Consider the following 23393-nt stretch of genomic DNA (forward strand, 5'->3'; position numbering starts at 1 on the left):
GTTGGGAAGAGAGATCCCAGAGGAGGAAGTGGATATAGTAGAGAAATGGTGCAGTAGGAAGCTGAATCAGGAAGGGAGATCGAAGGGGAGGAAGAAGATCAGGAAAAGAATTCTACATGGGGAAGCGGATGGGGAAGAGAGATGCCACAGGAAGAAGTGGGATGGGGAAGAGAAATCCCACAGAAGGAAGTGGGATAGGGAAGACAGATCCCACAGGAGGAAGTGGGATGGGGAACAGAGTTCCCACAGGTTGAAGGGGGATAGAAAAGAGGGATCCTACGGGAGAAAGGGAATGGGAAGGAGAGATCCCACAGGAGTTAGGCGGATGGTGAAGGGAGATCCAACAGGAGGAAGAGGGATGGGGAAGAGAGATCCCAAAGGAGGAAGAGGGATGGGGAAGAGAGATCCCACAGGAGGAAGGGGGATGGGGAACAGAGTTCCCACAGGTCGAAGGGGGATGGAAAAGAGAGATCCCACGGGAGAAAGGGGAATGGGAAGGAGAGATCCCACAGGAGGAAGGCGGATGGGGAAGAGAGATCCTACAGGAGGAAGGGGGATGGGGAAGAGAGATCCTACAGGAGGAAGTGGGATGGGGAAGAGTGATCCCACAGGAAGAAGGGGATCGGGAAGAGAGATCCCTTAGGAGGAAGGGGGATGGGGAAGAGAGATCCCACAGGAGAAAGGGGAATCTGGAAGAGAGATCACACAGGAGGAAGGAGTTGGGAAGAGAGATCCCACAGGAAGAAGGGGATCGGGAAGAGAGATCCCACAGGAGGAAGGGGGATGGGGAAGAGAGATCCTATAGGAGGAAGGGGGATGGGGAAAAATGATCGCTTGGGAGGAAGGGGATGGGGAAAGTGATCCGACAGGAGGAAAGTGATCGGGAAGAGAGATCACACAGAAGGCAGGGGGATGGGGAAGAGAGATCCCACAGGAGGAAGGGGGACAGGGAAAGTGATCCGACAGGAGGAAGGGGATGCAGAAGAGAGATACCACAGGAGGAAAGGGTTCGGGAAGTGAGATCCCCTAGGAGGAAGGGGGATTGGGAAGAGAGATCCCACAGGAGAAAGGGGAATCTGGAAGAGAGATCACACAGGAGGAAGGAGTTGGGCAGAGAGATCCCACAGGAGGAAGTGGTTGGGAAGAGAGATCCCACCGGAGGAAGTGGATAGGGAAGAGAGATCCCACAGGAGGAAGTGGATAGGGAAGACAGATCCCACAGGAGGAAGTGGGATGGGGCACAGAGTTCCCACAGATCGAAGGGGGATAGAAAAGAGAGATCCTACGGGAGAAAGGGAATGGGAAGGAGAGATCCCACAGGAGGAAGGCGGATGGTGAAGGGAGATCCAACAGGAGGAAGAGGGATGGGGAAGAGAGATCGTATAGGAGGAAGGGGGATGGGTAAAGGAGATCCTACACGAGGAAGGGGATGGGGAAGAGAGATCCCACAGGAGGAAGGGGGATGGGGAAGAGAGATCCCACAGGAGGAAGTGGGATGGGGAACAGAGTTCCCACAGGTCGAAGGGGGATGGAAAAGAGCTATCCTATAGGAGGAAGGGGGATGGGGAAAAATGATCTTTTGGGAGGAAGGGGGATGGGTAAAGGAGATTCCACACGTGGAAGGGGATGGAGTAGAGATATCCCACAGGACGAAGGGGGATGGGGGATTTCAACATGCAGGTGAACTGGGAGAAACAGTTTGGTGCTGGACCCCAGGATAGGGAGTTTGTAGAGTGCCTACGGGATGCATTCTTGGAACAGCTTGTATGAGAGCCGACCAGGGACAAGGCTATTCTGGATTTAGTCTTGTGTAATGAACAGGATTTGATAAGCGATCTTGAAGTAAAGGAGCCATTAGGAGGTAGCGACCATAACATGATATGTTTTTATCTGCAGTTTGAGAAGGATAAGGGCAGCTCGGAGGTGTCAGTGTTGCAGATGAACAGGGGAAACTATGGAGCCATGAGGGAGGAGCTGGCTAAAGTTGACTGGACGGATAGCCTAGCAGAAAAGACAGCGGAACAGCAATGGCAGGTATTCTTGGGAATAAGGCACAAGGTGCAAAATCAGTTCATCCCCAGAGAAGGAAGGATTCAAAGGGGGGAAAGGGGCCACAGTGGTTGACAAAGGAAGTCAGAGATTGCATAGCATTAAAAAAAATTAAGTATGACAGAGCTAAGGTGAGTGGGAGGACAGATGATTGGGCAGTTTTTAAGGAACAACAGAACTTAACTAAAAAGGCAATACGGGGAGAAAAAATGAGGTACGAACGCAAGCTAGCCAGGAATATAAAGGAAGATAGCAAAAGCTTTTTTACATATGTGAAGAGAAAGAAGATAGTTAAGAACAATGTTGGGCCCTTGAAGAATGAATTGGGTGAAATTGTTATGTGAAACAGAGAAATGGCAGAAGAATTTAATGAGTACTTTAGATCTGTCTTCACTAGGGAAGACACAAGCAATCTCCCAGATGTATGGATGGGCCAAGGACATAGGGTAACAGAGGAAATGAAACAGATTGACATTAGGAAGAAAACGGTGATGAGTAGACTGATGGGACTGAAGGCTGACAAATCCTCAGGTCCAGATGGTCTGCATCCTAGGGTACTAAAGGAGGTGGCCCTGGAAATTGCGGATGCATTGGTAATCATTTTCCAATGTTCCTTAGATTCAGGATCAGTTCCTGAGGATTGGAGAATGGCTAATGTTATCCCATTTTTTAAGAAAGGAGGGAGGGAGAAAACAGAGAAGTATCGACCTGTCAGCCTGACATCAGTGGTGGGGAAGATGCTAGAGTCCATTATTCAGGATGAAAGAGTGGCATATCTAGATAGCAGTGATAGGATTGGTCCGAGCCAGCATGGATTTACCAAGGGTAAATCATGCTTGACTAATCTGTTGGAGTTTTTCGAGGATGTAACCAGGATGTTAGACGGGTGAGATCCAGTGGATGTAGTCTACCTCGATTTTCAGAAGGCATTTGATAAGGCCCCACATAGGAGATTGGTGGGTAAAATCAAAGCTCAGGACATCGGGGGGAAGACATTGACATGGATAGAAAACTAGTTGGCAAATAGAAAGCAAAGGGTAACGGTGAATGGGTGTTTCTCGGAATGGCAGGTGGTGACCAGTGGGGTGCCACAGGGCTCGGTATTGAGACCACAACTGTTTACAATTTACATCAACGATTTAGATGAAGGCATTGAGAATAACATCAGCAAATTTGCTGATGATTCTAAGCTGGGTGGCAGTGTGACATGTGATGAGGATGTTAGGAGAATTCAGGGTGACTTGGATAGGCTGGGTGAGTGGGCAGATACTTGGCAGATGATGTTTAATGTGAATAAGTGTGTGGTTATCCACTTTGGGAGTAAGAACAGGAAGGCAGATTATTATCTGAACGGTGTAGAGTTAGGTAAGGGAGAAATACAAAGAGATCTAGGAGTCCTTGTTCATCAGTCACTGAAGGTGAATGAGCAAGTGCAACAGGCAGTGCAGAAGGCTAATGGAATGTTGGCCTTTATTACAAAGGGAATTGAGTACAAGAGCAAGGAAATCCTCTTGCATTTGTACAGAGCCCTGGTGAGACCACACCTGGAGTATTGTGTACAGTTTTGGTCTCCAGGGTTAAGGAAGGACATCCTGGCTGTAGAGGAAGTGCAGCGTAGATTCACGAGGTTGATTCCTGGGATGTCTGGACTGTCTGCCGTAGAGAGGTTAGAGAGACTGGGCTTGTACACACTGGAATTAAGGAGATTGAGAGGGGATCTGATTGAAACATATAAGAATATTAAGGGATTGGGCAATATACAGGCAGGAAATATGTTCCAGATGCTGGGAGAGTCCAGTACCAGAGGGCATGGTGTGAGAATAAGGGGTAGGTCATTTAGGACAGAGTTAAGGAAAAAACTTCTTCTTCCAGAGAGTTGTGGGGGCCTGGAATGCATTGCTTCGGAAAGCAGTGGAGGCCAATTCTCTGGATGCTTTCAAGAAGGAGCTAGATAGGTATCTTCTGGATAGGGGAATCAAGGGATATGGGGACAATGCAGGAACCGGGCTCGAAGGGCTGAATGGTCTACTTCTGCACCTATTGTCTATTGTCCATTGTCCCACAGGAGGAAGGGGGATGGAGAAGTGAGATCCCACAGGAGGAAGGGGGATGGGGAAGAGAGATCCAACAGGAGGAAGGGGGATGGGGAAGAGAGATCCCAGAGGAGGAAGTGGATATAGTAGAGAGATCCCGCAGTAGGAAGCTGAATCAGGAAGGGAGATCGAAGGGGAGGAAGGAGATCGGGAAATGAAATCTACATGGGGAAGCGGATGGGGAAGAGAGATCCCACAGGAAGAAAGGAATGGGGAAGAGAGATCCCACAGGAGGAAGCTGGATGTTGACAAGTGATCCCGCAGTAGGAAATGGAATGGGGAAAAGAGATACTACAGTTATGGGGGGATTGGGAAGAGAGTTCCCACAGGTGGAAGGGGGATAGGAAAGAGAGATCCTGCAGGAGGAAAGGGGTTGTGGAAAAAAGATCCCATAGGATGAAGGGGGACTGGGAAGACATATCCTACAGCAGGAAGGGGGATGGGGAAGAGGTCCCATAGGAGTTGGGGGTTTGGGGAAGACATATCCCACTCGAGGAAGGGGGATAGGAAAGAGTGATCCTACGGGAGGAATGGGGATGGGAAGGAGAGATCCCACAGGAGGAATGCGGATGGGGAAGAGATATCCCACAGAAGGAAGTGGGATGGGGAAGACAGATCCCACAGGAAGAAGAGGGATGGGGAAGAGAAATCCCACAGAAGGAAGTGGGATGGGGAAGACAGATCCCACAGGAGGAGGTGGGATGGGGAACAGAGTTCCCACAGGTCGAAGGGGGATAGAAAAGTGAGATCCTACGGGAGAAGGGGAATGGGAAGGAGAGATCCCACAGGAGGAAGGCGGATGGTGAAGGGAGATCCAACAGGAGGAAGAGGGATGGGGAAGAGAGATCCGATAGGAGGAAGGAGGATGGGTAAAGGAGATCCTACACGTGGAAGGGGATGGGGAAGAGAGATCCCATAGGAGGAAGTGGGATGGGGAAGAGAGATCCCACAGGAGGAAGGGGGATGGGGAAGAGAGATCCCACAGGAGGAAGTGGGATGGGGAACAGAGTTCCCACAGGTCGAAGGGGGATTGAAAAGAGAGATCCTACGGGAGAAAGGGGAATGGGAAGGAGAGATCCCACTGGAGGAACGGGGATGGGGAAGAGAGATCCTATAGGAGGAAGGGGGATGGGGAAAATGATCGCTTGGGAGGAAGGGGGATGGGGAAGAGAGATCCCACACGAGGAAGGGGATGGGGTAGAGATATCCCACAGGAGGTAGGCGGATGGGTAAAGGAGATCCCACACGAGGAAGGGGGATGGGGAAGAGAGATTCCACAGGAGGAAGGGGGATGGGTAAAGGAGATCCCACACGATTAAGGGGGATGGGGAAGGGAGATTCCACAGGAGGAAGGGGATGGGTTATCGAGATCCCAGAGGAGGAAGGGGATGGGGAAGAGAGATCCCTCAGGAAGAAGAGTGATGGGGATGAGAGATCCCACAAGAGGATGGGAATGGGGAAGAGAGATCCCACAGGAGGAAGGGAGATGGGGAAAGTGATCCGACAGGAGGAAGGGGATGGAGAAGAGAGATACCACAGGAGGAAAGGGATCGGGAGGTGAGATCCCATACGAGGAAGGGGGATGGGGAAGAGAGATGCCACAGGAGGAAGGGGGATCTGGAAGAGAGATCACACAGGAGGAGGGGGTTGGGAAGAGAGATCCCACAGGAGGAAGGTGTTCAGAAGAGAGATCCCACAGGAGGAAGTGGATAGGGAAGAGATATCCCACAGCAGGAACAGGGGTGTGGAAGAGAAATCTGACAAGAGGAAGGGTAATGGCTAAGAGAAATCCAACAGGAAAAAGGGGGATTGGGAAGAGTGATCGCACAGGATGAAGGGGGATGGGGGAGAGTGATTGCACAGGATGAAGGGGGTGGCATTTGTCATAATTCATCTCAATCTGATTTACTGCAGTTTTACCCAAATCCGTTTACTTTGAAACAGCACAATGGAACAGTGTCACAGTTCTGAGTGAGAGATAAATCAAGTTACCTCAACTCCTGGCACTTGTGCAGCCCGGGTCCCAGCCGCTGGATTCCTTCACACTGAATGTTGCATTTCTCCAGGTTGAGATATTTTATTGTATCACAGAGTCCGATGGCATGAGACAGGACCGCGCAGTCAATAGGGGTCAGTGTCATTCCACTGAATGACAATGTTTCCACAGATCCCAGTGCGGCCTGAGCCAGTACACGATTCTGAGACTCAAACAGGTAGTGCAATGTGTTCAGGAGTCTCCTTCTACCAATGTCACCCGTGTTTCTACTCTGGCGTTTAACCTTGTTCTTCAACCAGTCAATCACCCGGCAGGTTGTTTCATGAGGAAATGGACCCAGAAACTCCTCCAGGCCCCGAGCTGTCATTGGGTTGGAGAGACCAGCAACAAAACGGAGAAATACCTCAAATCGCCCATCTTTTGTCTTGTGGGCTTCAGTGAGGAATTTCAGGATATCCTCGGGATGTACAGTCAGGAATTGTGCGACTGCAGCTACAAACTCTTGGATGGTGAGGTGTGGGAATGTGTACACCACGCTCTGGGCAGAATCCTCTCTCTCCAAAAGCTCCATCAGGAACCCGGACAGGAACTGGGAAGGCTGCAGATTGAACTTGATCAAATCTCCGTCTGCAAATACAATCTTCTTCTCGGACACTCCTCTGTAGGCCATCTGACCGACCCTGAGTAACACATCACGGGGTCTCTCAATCTCACGGCCGTGATTTTTCAGGATATTGTAAATATAGTAGGAGTACAGTTGAGTGATGGTCTTGGGAACTCGCTGCAGGTCCCTGTCCCTTTGTGTGAAGAAGGGGCCCAGTGCCAGAGCGAGGATCCAGCAGTAGGATGGGTTGTAGCTCATGGTGTACAGGATTTCGTTATCCTTTACGTGTTTGAAAACAGCTGCTGCCACCGTCTGATCTTCAAAATGCCTGTTGAAATATTCCTTCCGTTCCTCACCAACAAATCCCAGGATTTCAGCCCAGACACCGATCTTTGCCTTTTTCAATAAATGTAACACAGTGGGGCGGGTGGTCACCAGCACTGAACACCCTGGGAGCAGCTTGCCCTGGATTAAACTGTACACAATGTCAGACACCTTGCACCGGAATTCAGGATCTGTGCATGAGTCCTGAGGGTCCGTGTTTCTCCGGCTGTCAGCAAAATCAATTGTGTCGTTGAATTCATCCAAGCCATCAAATATAAATAGCATTCCCTCTGGGTTCTTCCACAGTGATTTCAGGACATTCCCGAGGTAAGGATAGAAAAACAGCACCAGGTTCGAGAGGTTTATTGTACAATTGATCGTGTTTAAATCTCGGAACTTGAAACTGAGGACGAACTGGAACTGTTGGTAAATTTTTCCCGTGGCCCAGTCATAAACAATCTTTTGTACCATTGTGGTTTTCCCGATCCCTGGGACTCCGGCCACTGCTGCCGAACTCCCAGATTTTGATTTACTCCGGGAAAAGCTGCTCTGGAACAACTGATCAGTCCGGATTTTTTCCAGCTCCCTGCGGAGATGTTTCTCTCTCCACTCCTCGTGGTCTCTGCCTCTTGCCAGCAGCTCATGTTCCACCAGTGTCCAATCTCGAAGAGTAGAAATGACCGTGAGCTCAGCGTATCGATCAACCAGCTGGAAAACCTTCACCTTCTCCCTCATCAGGATCGTGTTCACTCTCAGTGTTTCAGTTTGTGCCCGCAGAGTCTCCTTGTGTTTCTGTTGAACATCTTCCATGGGAACAGAGAACATATTCAAAATGTTAACCAGCTCAACTGACAAAGAACTTTATAACTACAGTTCAATATTCAGTGTTTGAGGTTACATGAATTAATTCAATGCTTCCATGGATATTAAGACAGAAAGTAAAATTCTGTACACAGACACTGAAACTAACAGCGATGATTGTCCCAGAAAAATATCCAATCCTCATATTCTGACACTAATTACAGATGAAGGTGAACATTCCCTGATATCCTATTGCAATCCTGACTGCACTCCCGTTACAACATTTCACTATATTTAAAGCATTGTTGCGTCATTAACAGACGATGTTAATGTTGACCTGGTGTGGGAATATGGAGAGCAGTACAACGTGCATTTTTGCAAAGCTGCACACTGGGGTGTCACGGGTGTTCACTGCTCTTGCATCAAAACAGGAGCAGAATATGCGGGAAATACTCAAGCCGGGCAGCGCCTGGGGGTGAATCGCAGTGAACTTGCAGATCAATAACCCATCGGAATGACAAGAAATAAAATGGCTAGTTTGCAGTCCAACCGGGGCATTCCGATATGGAGAGGAAGCTTTTGCCGATGTAGGAAGCTCCCTCTCTCCCTGCATCTGATGAACACAAAGGAACGGCAGAGACTGACACAGCCTGGCACCAGAGATGTTTCAGGAGATGCCAGTCTGCGTTGAACATTATTTAAGACTGCCTCAGGGGCTCTAGATCCACTGGGTTTACTCTAAAACTCTTCCCCATGAGGGGTACAGTTACAGAGCCGTGGATGTTTGAGATCAGAGCTTTCCTGTTGCTGGGTGAGCTGCCAATCACGGCCGACCAGACCCATCTGCCCAAAGCGACTGGTTGTAAGGAACCAGTATCCCGCCTTTACCACTTCTCCTGTCGGAAGAAACGCTTCCACCGGGCTTAGTGGCTGAGCCAAACGCCTGCATCCCAGCTGCCCGCTTTCCTACTGTTCCCAAGTCTCTGGATTCCAACAGTCACCAACACACCCCTGTACCAGGGAAGAGAAAAGGACTTAGGGTATGCTTTGCTTCATGGTCCTGAATGCTTGGTGGAACGCCGGGATGTCCATGCCCTCAAATCCTTTTGTTCCCCGGATCTGGAGTACCTGGTGCTGCTGTGTAAACCTTTCATGTTACTGCAGGAGTTCCCGGCTGTTATTATCACAGCTGTGTAATACATCCCCCAGATATGTGTTATTGTCACCGAGGGGGAATGTTTGCCACCAGAAACCAGTCAGGATTGCCCAAACCAGCAACTCTGGATCAACCGTTCCGTGTGAACAGCACTTGCCGCGTGACCGACAGCTTACATTGCCGGTGATCAGCTGGAGCTCAGGAAACGCAGCTCCGATCTGTGCAAAGTCATCCAGGCAGTGAAACGACAATACAGAGACAGGATTCAGGGACAACTCTCCGCCAACAACACACACAGCTTATGGCCAGGTCTACACACCGTCACTGATTTCACAGCTCAGTGCAGTGATGCTGCCTCTCGCCCAGAGGAGCTAAATCTTTTCACGCTCGGTTCGACATCGCCAACACTGAGACCCCGAGGAGAGCCGCCAAAGCGGTCTGCACATTGGTCATCTCTGAGTCTGAAGTACGCGGGTGTTTCCAGCGAGTGGACAGTCACAAGGCTGCGGGACAGGATGGCATCCCAGGGGGATTAATCGGGATTTATGCGTCACACCTGGCAGGTGTGTTCTCAGATATTTTTAATCTCTCCCCCTCAAAGTGTAGAGTGCCCTCCTGTTTCAAATCATCCACCATTGTCGCTGTACCTGAAACCACCAAGGCAGCATCTCTGAACGTCTGGCGTCCTATCACACCCACCTCAATAATAAGCAAATGCTTTGAGAGGCTGTCTATGGACTACATCTGCAGCTTGCTGCCACACACACTGGACCCACTACAATTCTCCTACTGACACAACGGATCGACACAATACTCACTGCTCTACACACTGTCTTTAAACATCCCGAGAAGAGTGATGTCTATGTGAGAATGCTGCTCTTGGACTGCAGTTCAGCATTCAACACCATCATTCCCTCCAGGCTTGACCAGAAGCTCAGTGACCTCGGCCGTCACCCTGTCTTGTGCAGCGTGATCGCGGAGTTCCTGTCAGATCGCCGGCAAGTGGTAAGAGTGGGCTCCCTCACCTCTGCCACTCAATATAGGTGCCCCTCAGGGCTGTGTCCTAAGCCCCCTCCTTTACTCTCTGTATACGCATGACTGTGTCGCCACCCACAGCTCCAATCTGCTAATTAAATTTGCTGACGATACTATATTTATTGGCCAAATCTCAAATAATACCGAGGTAGCCTACAGGGAAGAAGTCATCACCCTGACACAGTGGTGTCAAGAAAGCAACTTCTCCCTCAATGTCGGAAAAATGAGGGAGATGGTTGCAATGTCGCAAAATCAGGAGGAATGGAGATAGGCTAACCCCTGTTGACCTCAATGGATCTGGGGTTGAGAGTGTGATCAGCTTTAAGTTCCTCAGCAGAAACATCACTGAGGACCTCACGTGGCCTGTGCACACCAGCTGTGGGTGAAATAAAGGCACAACAGCACTTCTTTCACCTCAGATGTTTGAGGAGGTTTGGTCTGGGCCTCCGAATGCGAACAATTTTCTACAGGGGTGCAACTGAGTGCATCCCGACTTGCTGCGTCACTTCCTGGTACGGGAACCGTACTTCCCTCGATCGCAGGACTCTGCAGACAGTGTTGTGGACAGCCCAGCGTATCTGTAGATGTGAACTTCCCACTATTCAGGACATTACAGAGACAGGAAGGTAAAAAGGGCCCAGAGGATCATTCTGGACCCAAGTCTCACCAAACACACACTGTCCCAGCTCCTCCCATCAGAGAACCGGCACCGCAGCATAAAAGCCAGGACCAACAGGCTCCGGGACAGCTTCTTCCACCAGGCCATCAGACTGATTAAATCACGCTGATACAATCCTGTTTCTACAATTGTGCTGCTGGCACTGAAAACAGTTTTCACAACTTCTGTCCCTGATATCAAACCTGATTCTGAGAGTTTTTATCTGACTGTTGTGTCATTTGTTTTCGATCTGTGACGCATCATACTCACACCGTCCTATTTCGTATCAAAGTGCGCTCCAGTGCACATGGTGTTTGCTAGAAATTGTTCTTTAAGTTCTTACTTTTCTTTGCGTATTTTCTAGATCCGTTTCAGACCAGGAAACTATACCAAAAGAATCCATCAATATGGGCCCAGTGAATGTTTACTCCCTTTGTTATACTTTTACTGTTCAGCTCTGTTTGGCAGATTTCCTTCATCCTTGATGTAAATTCAGATTTTCTTCGTCCTTGAAGTAAATTTTGTTGAAAGATTTTTCTTTATCATAAGATGATCTATTTTCCTTGCTTATTGTTATCCTAAGTATGTGTTTCATATTCATCCATCGGCTGCCTTGTATCCTGATGCTCTGTTTGATATTCTGCTGGCTTTATTGCACCTTTCTTTATGTTTCATGTTCTGTACTTTTCTAGTCTCAAGTTCATGTTTATACCTTTGGAAATTAATTCCATTATTTGAATTATTTGTTTTAGCTTTACTGATGCAAGAGCAAATAATTTTGAATCATCAATGTATAGCAGTGTCGAGGTATAATTTGTTTTTTTTTCTGATTTTATACCTGAGATTTCTCCGTTTCAGTAAATTATGATCGGGTTTAAAGCCGGACAAAACCATAGTGGGCTTAAAGATTCACAATGGGAAATCCCTACATTTATTTTGATAACGGTGGTTGTTCATTTGTGGTTGTTAATAGGGTGATTATTGTCCACCAGTGCTTTATTAGATGTTGTTGAAATTTCACAAGTACTGGATGAATCTTATATATACTTGGAAGTTCTGTTAGCCAACCAAGGGAGAGAATCAAATGTTTTTTGATACAATATAACATTGAAAGATGTCTGCTTTCCTCAGTGTTGGATATAGAATAACATAATTGATTATCAGTTGTTCTTAAATTCGTTCATACGCTAAAGGTATTCTTTCCGCTTTTCTGTACGTATTATGTCTATCTAAATAAGTGGTTATTGTTTATGAGATACATAATGTTACAATTTTATATATAAAATTCTCTTATTATTAGGAGCCAGTAATAACATAGTAGGTGACCATTCAACAGTCATAAATGCAGAATTAAAGCTGTCCTTGAGGCTGCTGATACGTACCTTCAGCTTTTTATATTTTCTGCCGCATGGGAGTATGAAAGGGAGAATGTTTGAGGGTTCATCAGCAAGGCTTTGGGTGGGGCCTGTGTCTGGCTAACTTAATTGAGTTCCTCCAGGAGGTGACAAAGGTGATGGATGAAGTTACAGATGGATGTTGTCTACTTGGATATTGGTAGAATCTTTGACAAGGTTCCCACATGGGAGGCTCATACACAAGGTTAACATGCCTGGGAACTGTGGTGAATTGCCCTGGCTGGCGGGGAACCATATTGCGAGAAATTGCTTTCGCTGGCGGGTGGTGAATCTGTGAAATTATTCTCATAGTTGGCAGAGGAAGACAATTCAATGGGTATATGTTCTTGATTCAGAAGAGCGTCAACATTTACAGAAGGCAGGATAATGGGGTTGAGAGGAATTGCGGAGCAAATTCACTGAGCTGAATGGCTTAATTGTCTGCCTAAGTCTGATGGTTTTAAGGTGCATCTAGAGCATATATGTCAAACTCAAGGCCCGCGGGCCAAATCCGGCCCGCGGTGGAATTATCTTTGGCCTGCAAGATAATATCTAATTACTATTAAAGCTGGCCCCAGTAATCGAAGCGCCTATGGCGTATGATATGGCTAATGCTGAGTTTATTCAGGTACCAGGTTTTCAGGGTTTTTAGTGTTTATTCGGCAGTCTTCTTCATAAGAAATGGAATTTGTAAAATGAAACACTTTGTAGTTATAGCAGCGACTGAAACACATGAGAGCAGGCTGAAAAAACGGAGGCAACGAAAGCTGCGTTCGCACGCGTCCGACTGATCCGGCCCGCATGAAGCTGCATTTTGCTCAATCCGGCCCGTGACCTAAAATGAGTTTGACACCCCTGAGTATTGTGTTCACTTCTGATTGTCCAACACTGGGAATGATTGGAGGGGATGCAGAACAGGTTCACCAGGATGTTGCAGGTGGCATGTGAGGTAAGTGGAGGTTTGAGAAACAGAATTGAGTGCAACTGCTTTTACGAAGGAGAAGGTGCTTCGGAATCTGAAAGGTCTGAAGAGAGAAAGGTCACCTGGACTGGGTCATACAGTGTGTCAGGAGCCTGTCTGGGGTGTGTGGGGATTCTCAGAGCGTTAGGACCCGGAGTGGAGGGTTCAGAGACACAAGGACTGGATTAATACATCAACAGCTGGAACAGCTGGAAAAATACACTTTACAATGTTCAGGCTGCAACGAGAGATGATCTGAATTGTAACCTGAAACCAGAGATCGGCGAATGATTGATGGTGGATTTTCGTTCCCAGATTCTGCCAAGTCACAGTCTAACATTTGAGATGTGGTTTGAACTGAGCATTTCATCACTCACCTATCAGTTCAGTGGGTAACTCAGACAACCCTTGTGCGATGTTTATGTATTCCTCTGGGTAAGGACCTGTTTAAATCAAAAAAAGAGTTCATGAAAACAGAACTAAAATAATTACAACTATTTAGTTCAATGTGCCTTTGTGTTCAGTGCGTGTTTTTAACATACCGAGCTCCTGTATTTCCCTCAGTATCCTGTCCAACTTCGGTAACTCAGTCCTCCACATCACAAAGGATTCCCACATCGCCCTCCGGGCCCGGGAGCCTTTGCCATTCACCAAACTGAGGAAGAGTCTGGAACTCTCTGTCCGGTTTCCCTTCTCTGTCAGTTCAGTGACTTTCTATAAAAGGAAACAATTAATTTATTGTGGAGTAGATGGACAGACATGGCGAATCTCACAGATTAATATTCATCCTGGATTAATGAGCTGAGGTGAATTTGACCGACGGTCCTGATAAGATGCAAAATTAATTTTAGACTGAATGCCTGTTCAACTGTCCAGATATACAGCCCTTGCACTTATGTCATACAACGATATGACTATTACAGCACAGTAACACAGTCCGTGCCGAGCGATAACTCTCTCCTAGTCCCACCTAACTGCACTCAGCCCAAAGCCCTCCATTCCCTTCCTGTCCATATACATATCCAGTTTTTAAAATGACAATATTGAACCTGCCTTTGCCACTTCTACTGTAAGCTCATTCCACACAGTTACCACTCTCTGAGTAAAGAAGTTCCCCCTCGTGTTACCCCTTAACTTTTGCCCCCAACTCTCAACTCATGTCCATTTGTTTGAATCTCGCCTACTCTCAATGGAAAAAAGCCTATCCATATCAACCCTATTTATCCCCTCATAATTTTAAATGCCTCTATCAAATGCTCCCCCCCCCCTGAAACTTCAACGCTGTAAAGAATAAAGACTTAACTTGTTCAACCTTTCTCTGTACTTAGGTGCTGAGACCCAGGTAACATTCTAGTAAATCTCCTCTGTACACTCTATATTTTGTTGACATCTTTATGAATAATTCGGTGGCGGGAACTGTACACAATACTCCAAATTTGGCCTTACAAATGCCTTGTACAATTTATCTTTACTTCCCATCTCCTCTACTCAATGCTCTAATTTATAAAGGCCAGCATACCAAAAGATTTCTTCACCACCCTATCCACATGAGATTCCACCTTCAGGGAACTATGCACCATTATTACTAGTTCACTGTGTTATACTGCACTCTTCAACGCCCTACCATTTACCATGTATGTCCTATTTTGATTAGTCCTACAAAAATAAAGCACCTCACACTTATCAGCATTAAACTCAATCTGCAAACTTTCAGCCCACTCTTCTAACTGTCCTAAATCTCTCTGTAAGATTTGAAAACTACTTCATTTTCCACAACGCCACCTATCTTAGTATCATCTGTATACTTAGTAATCCAATGTACCACCCCATCATCCAGATCATTAATGTATATTGCAAACAACATTGGACCCAGTACAGATCCCTGAGGCACACCACTAGTCAACGGCCTCCAACCTGACAAACAGTTATCCACCACTACTCTCTGGCATCTCCCATCCAGCCACTGTTGAATCCATTTATTACTTCAATATTAATACCTAACGATTGAACCTTCCTAACTAACCTTCCATGCGGAACCTTGTCAAAGGTCTGACTGAGGTCCGGTACACTGATAAATACAGCAGGTGTGAGAGGAGAAGGTGACTCTGAACCTGCAGTTCCCAGTGCTCCCCACCTGAACAGCTGAAACAGATCTAATGAAGTCAAAGGTCTGACTGAGGTCCGGTACACTGATAAATACAGCAGGTGTGAGAGGAGAAGGTGACTCTGAACCTGCAGTTGCCAGTGCTCCCCACCTGAACAGCTGAAACAGATCTACTGAAGACAAAGGTCTGACTGAGGTCCGGTACACGGATAAATACAGCAGGTGTGAGAGGAGAAGGTGACTCTGAACCTGCAGTTCCCAGTGCTCCCCACCTGAACAGCTGAAACAGATCTACTGAAGTCAGACTGAGGTCCGGTACACTGATAAATACAGCAGGTGTGAGAGGAGAAGGTGACTCTGAACCTGCAGTTCCCAGTGCTCCCCACCTGAACAGCTGAAACAGATCTACTGAAGACAAGTCAGAGATCAAAGACTCCATTGCCATGTAGAACTCCTAGAACGTGCAGGAGATTAATATCGATCACTATTCCCTCTGATACCAGCAGTTCAGTGACAATACTCTAAATACACTCACCTCATTTTCTTCTCTACTGAAATGTCCCTCCTTTGTCAACATCCAACCGAGTCTTTCAACTTTTTCTTCAATTGCATGTTTGAGTCTGTCCCTGTAGAACTTGGTCAGTTTGTACAGTCGATACTCGCCCCCCTCTGCCAGGAGGTCGGAGATTGTAAACTCTGTCTCTGCGAATATAAAATGAGAATGTAGTCACAAACTCAAATATCGCTTGTCTCCACCGCTCTCACCCAGCCCTAACAAACCAGTCATGTCTTGAACCTCAGTGTTTACCTGCTTTCAGCTGGAAACACGAATTTTGCCCTAATCTCCAACACTGGCCTTAAAAAACCGATCCATCAATGCGCTGTGTTAGACGTTCCCAGAAGGAACCTATTCACCAGAAACCTGTCTCTCCCACGGTCCCTCCCACTCACCGATTTCAGTTTAAAATGGGCAATAAATGTTGGGGTTATCGCTTCCCAGAGATACTCTCTCTATCCTGGTGAATACATTTCCCATAACTCATATCCTGGAAATTCTCTCTTATCAGCAGAGCTGCATTTCCTCCGATACACATCCTGGAAATCCTCAGAACAGGTAGGACATTTTCTCTAGTGCGGGAACCGGTGCCACACTACACCGACTGCACACGCCCACACTTTATCCCTCTCTGACCAACCCTCCAACAAGGAATCACATTTACCCGCTTCCCACCTCATTCTGCGCACACATCACCCTCATGTTTCACTCACCCACTCCCTGTTGGGCACTTGACAATTCCGTGTTTAATGAGCTTCCGAGCTGACAGGCAGTCGCCTCACTTGTGCCGGTTCCAGGGTCCTGATCGGTGTCTCTGACGTCACTGTCTCTGGGCTGACAGGAAGTCGCCTCACTTGTGCTGGTTCCAGGGACCTGCTCAGTGTCTCTGACGTCACTGTCTCTGAGCTGACAGGCAGTCGCCTCACTTGTGCTGGTTCCAGGGTCCTGCTCAGTGTCTCTGACGTCACTGTCTCTGGGCTGAATTTGCTCCTCCTCCTCTGCGGCCGAACCGCATTCCATTGGGACATTGCTCTCAATCTGACCCTGCTTTGGAACCTTGCTTCCCGTGTCTCGATCATCTTCCCTCGATGAGTTGCCTGGTAAAAACCTCTTGAGTACTTTCTGTACCGGATTTAATTTTCCACCTGCAGTAAATGATGAATTGCAGGTTTAGAGTGATTTGTGCTCGAACAAGGATTCACAACGGGTGTCTGCAATGGGGCCGGGACTCCGGCTGACCGGATTTGAAGTGGGACTGTGCTGGTGAATGTGAACCACACCTCTTGCCAGGTGACCATCTCGGTAAGCCAGTGAGTGGATACATCCACTCCCAGAAAAAGAACTGGATAGACTCAGTAATACTGATCACCGACTACGCATTAACTGAACACACCAATAACCAGCGGTTATTAATGGAAAGGCATTAGGTGATAGCGGGAATTATCACTGGGATTATTTCCCACAAACTTAAATCTCCCTGGATCACAAACTGTCCAGTCACCTGTATCACTCACAGACAATCCACTGGATTACTCGTGGTCCGATCCTCCAGATCAAACGTTCTCCGGTTGCTTTGTCACACACTGTCTTGTCCCCTGGGTCAAAGACTGACCTCTGCCTTAAGATGGACAACGTCCAGTCACCTGGGTTACAGACTGAACATAACCTTGAAGCCCATGATGCCTGGTCCCCTGGGTCCCATCCCGTCTCCTGGATAATAATTGTCACGTAGCAACGATACAAGTCATTGGCAAAGGGAGAGTCTTGCGTGCAGTTCCAGTAGCTAAACATAGTCTCGCTGAGAGAGCTTTGCATTTGCTAAGGATGCAGTTGCTAACAATCTACAGGATGGATGTGATTCCGCTGGGAGGAGTGTCGGGGAGATTCACAAGTACGTTACCGGATGGGGTTGTTTGTTTTCTGGTTCGGCTAGGAAAGTTTGCCCCGGAACACGGGAGCTTGAAGGGTAAACTTGCACACGTAAAACAGAATCAGAATCAGTTTTATTATCACCGGCATGTGACGTGAAATTTGTTAACTTAGCAGCAGCAGTTCAATGCCATAGGTAATCTAGCAGGGAAAAAATAGTAATGAATAAAATTTAAAAAAATAAGTACACAAGTAAACCAATTATGTATATTGAATAGATTTTTTAAAAATGTGCAAAAACAGAAAGACTGTGTATTTTGAACAAAGTTAGGTAGTGTCCAAAGATTCAATGTCCATTTAGGAATGGGATGGCAGAGAGGACGAATCTGTTCCTGAATCGCTGAGTGTGTGCATTCAGGCTTCTGTACCTCCTCCCTGATGGTAACAGTGAGAAAAGGGCATGCCCTGGGTGCTGGACGTCCTTAATAATGGACGCTGCCTTTCTGAGACACCGCTCCTTGGAGATCTACAACTTCCGGCAGCTTCTCTCGGTCCTGTGCAGTTGACCCTCCATACCAGACAGTGACAAACCGATGCAGACCACAAATGAAGTGTCTCCTGATCCTCAGCCATTTCCAAGGCTGGCAATGTTCTCGGCTCGGCTACAGAAAACAGAATTCGGAAAACTCCCCTCATCTACTTTGCGCAGCGAGGGGGGAGTTGAGAGCTGCCCGGACAAAACATGAAATGTTGTATTATCGCACAATCTCTGAAATCCAGGAAATGCTCTTGTCACCTGCCTCTGAATTTTATAAATGAAAGTTGATGTCTTTCACCTCTAAACAGGCCCTGATGTGCAACAAACCCTTAACCTAGATAATGTTGTAGGGGTGGAACTGGGCTCTCTGACGGTGGTGTCTGAAAAGAGGATGCTGTCCAAGTTGCATGCCATCTTGGAAAATGCTCCCCTCCACTCCATAATGTATTGGTTAGGCACAGGAGTACATTCAGCCGGAGACTCATTCCACCGAGATGCAACACTGAGCGTCATAGGAAGTCATTCCTGCCTGTGGCCATCAAACTTTACAACTCCTCCCTCGGAGTGTCAGACACCCTGAGCCAATAGGCAGGTCCTGGACTTATTTCCACTTGGCATGATTAACTTATTATTATTTATGGTTTTATATTGCTATATTTCTACACTATCCGTGGTTGGTGCGGCTGTAACGAAATCCAATTTCCCTCGAGATCAATAAAGTATGTCCGTCTGTCTGTAGACTTTTACATAACAAACAACACCGCTGTCACATTCCTGTTTGTGTTTCACTCTCAACCTGCTGATTCAGGGTCTCCGGCTCCTTTCACTCAGGTGAAGCTTTGCCTGGTGAGTGGAGTCATTCGACCATTACTGGTGTCAGGTCCCTGCGCTGGAACTGTTGGACCGATCCATTACACAAATCACTTTACCAGTGGGATCAATGACACTGCTTGATGAAACATTTTCTCTGCCCTGTTAGCACCTGTGTAAGCTTCTTCATCTGAACTATTGTGCACCAACAGGGCAGAAGTTTAGTTATAAAGGTCCAGGTGAACATACCTGTAGCCATTCTGATTCTGACTGATGGTTGTTGATTGTCGTCGTCTTGTTTACACTCTGATCCCGGTGCAGGACAGCTCCACTTGCTGGTGATGCCCTGAATTAAACACAACAAGCAGACAGTGAGTCAGAGAGAGTTGGATTACTTTGCAAATGTGACAGTACAGCCATTCTCTGTATCAGAGCCGCAGTTCACATCAACTCCCAAACCATGTCTGTATGTCTGTCCAGTGATATCTAGAGCATCCTTCCGATAGAGGCACAGAGAAACAGAGCACAGATACTGACCCTTCAGCCCATCGAGACAATGCTGACCACAGTGTACACTGAGATGGTCCTAATTTTCTAAGTTGGGCCCGTTTTCCTCCTGGCCTCTTCCTTCCATCTTCACATGCCAACTGCTTCTGGAATTACACAATTGTGTCTGACTCATCCACATCCTCTGGCAGTTCCCTTCACATAATCACCAGCCTCTGCATGAAACCGTTGCTGCTCGGGTTGGTTTTGGAATCTATTTACCATCCTCTGCCCATTTAGATCCCCTATAAGCGACGATAATATTCACCGTGAGTACCATCTACTAATTGTCTGTCATCGGCGAAATTTCTGGTCAAGCCTTGTGAACTTGCATTCTAATCATTGCTATCAAATAATGAATATCAAATGTCCCAACCTGTAGCCTTGCGGTACACCACTAGTTACCCGCCTCCACTCTGAGGAGAAACCTTCATCCACCACTCTTTGCTTGCTAGCTTCAAGGCAACTTGTGAACCCAACTAGCTCTGTCTCTGTACCGCATGGGACGTTATCTTCCAGACCAAGCTGTCATGAGGCAGCTTGCCAATGCACAATACCCACTCCCCCACACTCATTGACAATCATCTTCAAAAATCTTAAAAAAGTATTGTTGAACACAACTTTCCATGCACAATGCCATGTTGACTCATGATCAGTCTTTGTTGAACTATGTAGATATTCTGTGTGTGACTGGTCCATATTGTGGAAAATTGTCTCCGGCACCTCACTTTTTTTGCTTATTTCGGGTTACCAGGCAAGGTTGTCCGCTTAGTCCATTATTATTTGATATTGAGCTGGAACCTTTGGCAATTGCTATTAGAGAATCACCTAACATTTTTGGCATTACTCGCGGGATGGATATCCGTAAGTTATCATAATATGCAGACAACTTGTTCTTATACATTTTTGATCCTGAGAAATCCATTACTGCAGTTATATCATTGTTGGCTCAGTTTAGTAATTCTTCCGGGTATAAACTGAATTTTAAGAAGAGTGAATTGTTCCCCCTAAATAGGCAGGTTCCAATTTACAGAAATTTGCATTTTAAATTAGTTACTGTTTATTTTATATGCTTAGGGATTAAAATTACAAAAAAAAAGGATTTATTTAAGGTTAATTTTTTACCCTTAATTGATTACATTAAATATTTGTTTACTAAATGTTCACCATTGTCTTTATCATTGATAAGTCGGATTAATGGTATTAAGGTGATTTTTTTACCTATGTTCTTACATATATTTCAAGCGGTACCAATTTTTATTCCGAAATCTTTTTTTGACAATGTTCATTGAAAAATTTCTTCATATATATCCGGCAGAATAAAAATTCTAGGTTTGGTAAAAGACATTTACAGAAGTTAAAAAAAGGAAGGTGGATTAGCATTGCCAAATTTTAGATTTTATTGCTGGGCAATTAATATCCCATATTTGATATACTGGTCAGCGACAGTTCGCCGGTTGAAAGTCCGATAGTCCGCACACATGCGTACCCTTCTCATCTTCTTCCGGGCCACTACTATTGGGGACGCATACGGGGCTTCGGGACTCAGTGATGATTCCAGTTTCCTTCAACTTGCACAAGTGTTGCTGCACGTCTTCCACATCTGCAGGGGCCAGTCGCCGTGACCTCTCTCTGAACGGGGTGTCCTCAGTCACTCGGATGATATGCCGAGTGCTCTTGGAGCAACCCACATCAAATTCGCCAAGAGAAAAAAACATCCTTCAGCTTCAACCAGCCTGCGTTTCTGCTCCGGTGACACAGGAGAATCCCCAAAGTTAAAGGCCTCAGGGATCAGCTTTCCTCTGCTTTCCAATCCATCCCCTCTAGTGGGCCTCACAGGGGCGCTAGACATTACCGTCACCGGGAACAAATGCGCCAGCGGGATCCCTCTCTTAAAGGTGATTTCTCCTGCCGTAGTGTTCCTGACACTCACGGCCATCCGCCTCGCAGGTACCACCGCTGGCCTCTGCACTTCGGGCCTCACCAGCACCCCCGCCGGAAATCGTGTCTCCCCCTCGAGATCTTCTGGGGCGTCTACTAACAGGGCTTCGCCCGCCGGCACTCCGGGGAATCTGGGGGTCCCATTCACTAGTGCCACCTCCCCTGGCCGTATCACTTTAGACCACCCTTCCGTACACCACACCGACACTCGTTTGCACTCAGGATCCAGCTCGAAACACCGCTCGAAACACTGGGTGTACCGAGAGGGTCTCCAGAAAGTTCTCCCTGCCTTCTCCTTACAGGCTCCCAGGAGCCGTTCACAAGAGGGGAGTTAGTCCCCAGCAGAAGGGCAGAGCGACACCTGTTTCCACCGGGTCCAGACAAACCAACACCGGCGTCTCAATGGCTTCAGACATTCCCACATCGCCCTCGGAGAATTCCAATCTCACTGACAGGTACACATTGCACGGATAATCACTGTCTCTTACACCCGAAATCTCCAGTGCCTCAAATGGGGTTACTGACAAGTGCTTTAGATATTTGTTGTAGAACGGCCAGTGCAATAAGGTCACCTGAGATCCTGTGTCCAGGATGGCTTTTGCGTAAACCCCCTCTATCGGTAGGCCCACGCCTGGGCTTTCGGTGGTCCCCTGGCTGATTTCTAGCAATGTGTTCCTCCAGAGACTCCAGTCCGTTCCCTCACTGAGTCTCTCCTAAGTTTCCCGACTCCTCTCCGTTCTTATTTGCCCGGGGGCTTGCCCACCTCGGGACGTCTTGTCTCTCACAATCCCTCCGAAAGTGTCCCTCTTCCCCACAGCTGTAGCACACCCCCGACTGTTCACGTTCCCGCCGGAAATACCCCTCTTTCCCACAGTTATAGCAAACGCTACCAGCGGCCCCTCCTCTCCCGGGACGCCCGCCACTACCAGCCCACTGCGCTGGTCGTCCCCCGAAGGTTTACTCTCCCTGTCCTTCCCCTCAAACAGGGGGGTCCCTACTCCCCTGGGACCCCTTGGGTTTCTCGGACCTCAACCCGGCCAGCCCTTCCCGTACCGTTGAGGATCGGCCCCGGTGGCCCGACCCCTTCTACGGCCCAATGCGCTCTCTTCCTCCCTGTACTACAGTAAATAATGTTACAGTAACTCTGGAGTTTGACATTTACTATCTGGAGTCAGATCTTTACTGTAAATATACCACGCAGAAATCGGCCACTCAGCCCATCCATCGTTCTGCCCCGTACAATAAAATCATGGCTTTCACTCCGTGATGTCGCCTGCCGCCTGTCTCTTTCTGTAGCCGGTCATCCCCCACCCTCACCAACCCCTTTTCCAACCAGCGCCTCCATCCCCGCTGTTTACTGTGTGCCGTGGCCTTGAACAGAATCAAAATCTTTGCTTCTACAGGATGTCGAGCGGATCAGTTGGAAGCACCCACAATAAACACAGTCTCAAAGGGAAAGATAACATGCATTCATCTGAAATGACAAGCTTTGGAAACGGGAAACGTGTTGTCCAAACAGATTTTTCACACGCTTGCTTTGAAATCGGTACCCCTTGGTTTCAGATCTGTTTTTAATCGTGGCATAAGCTGTGCTGTGGAAAATCTCAGTAATGCTGACAAGGAAGTGTAGGATCACAAATCATATCGCCGCCGGAAGGGGTTAAAATGGAGCGAATGAGTTATTGATCACCAATGCAAAATACAGATCATGGATCGATTTGAAATAAAGATCATAAATAAATATCAGAAGCTGAATTATTCTCACCTTAGTTCACTAAGAATATTCAGTCTCCGTGTGGATATATTTTCAAGTCGTTTTCTTCCAACTTCATAGCAGAGAATCGGGCGAGGAGCCGGTGCTGCTGTTCTGTGAGACTCACAGCGCGACTTTCTGTGTGCAAGTTGCTGCCCGTCCGCAGGACGGATTCCGACACGCAGACATTCCTCGGATCAGGGAG

At 47.4% G+C, this 23393-nt stretch overlaps 1 protein-coding gene across 1 annotated transcript in view; it reads right to left on the reverse strand.

The window, feature by feature from the left end:
- Positions 1 to 23393, reverse strand: part of LOC140721934 (NACHT, LRR and PYD domains-containing protein 12-like) — a 76890-nt gene that overhangs the window by 40315 nt on the left and 13182 nt on the right. Inside the window, exons 2-8 of the mRNA XM_073036756.1 lie at positions 23201 to 23393; positions 19198 to 19294; positions 16445 to 16876; positions 15711 to 15877; positions 13614 to 13785; positions 13449 to 13514; positions 6135 to 7869 (exon numbers count right to left, since the gene is read on the reverse strand). The exon at positions 23201 to 23393 is cut by the window's right edge and continues 11 nt beyond it. Of these exons, the coding sequence (XP_072892857.1) occupies positions 6135 to 7869; positions 13449 to 13514; positions 13614 to 13785; positions 15711 to 15877; positions 16445 to 16876; positions 19198 to 19207 (2582 nt within the window). The 5' untranslated portion in view covers positions 19208 to 19294; positions 23201 to 23393. The remainder of the gene's footprint in view (positions 1 to 6134; positions 7870 to 13448; positions 13515 to 13613; positions 13786 to 15710; positions 15878 to 16444; positions 16877 to 19197; positions 19295 to 23200) is intronic.

This window comes from Hemitrygon akajei, unplaced genomic scaffold (assembly GCF_048418815.1).
Source record: "Hemitrygon akajei unplaced genomic scaffold, sHemAka1.3 Scf000065, whole genome shotgun sequence".
Lineage (NCBI taxonomy): Eukaryota > Metazoa > Chordata > Chondrichthyes > Myliobatiformes > Dasyatidae > Hemitrygon > Hemitrygon akajei.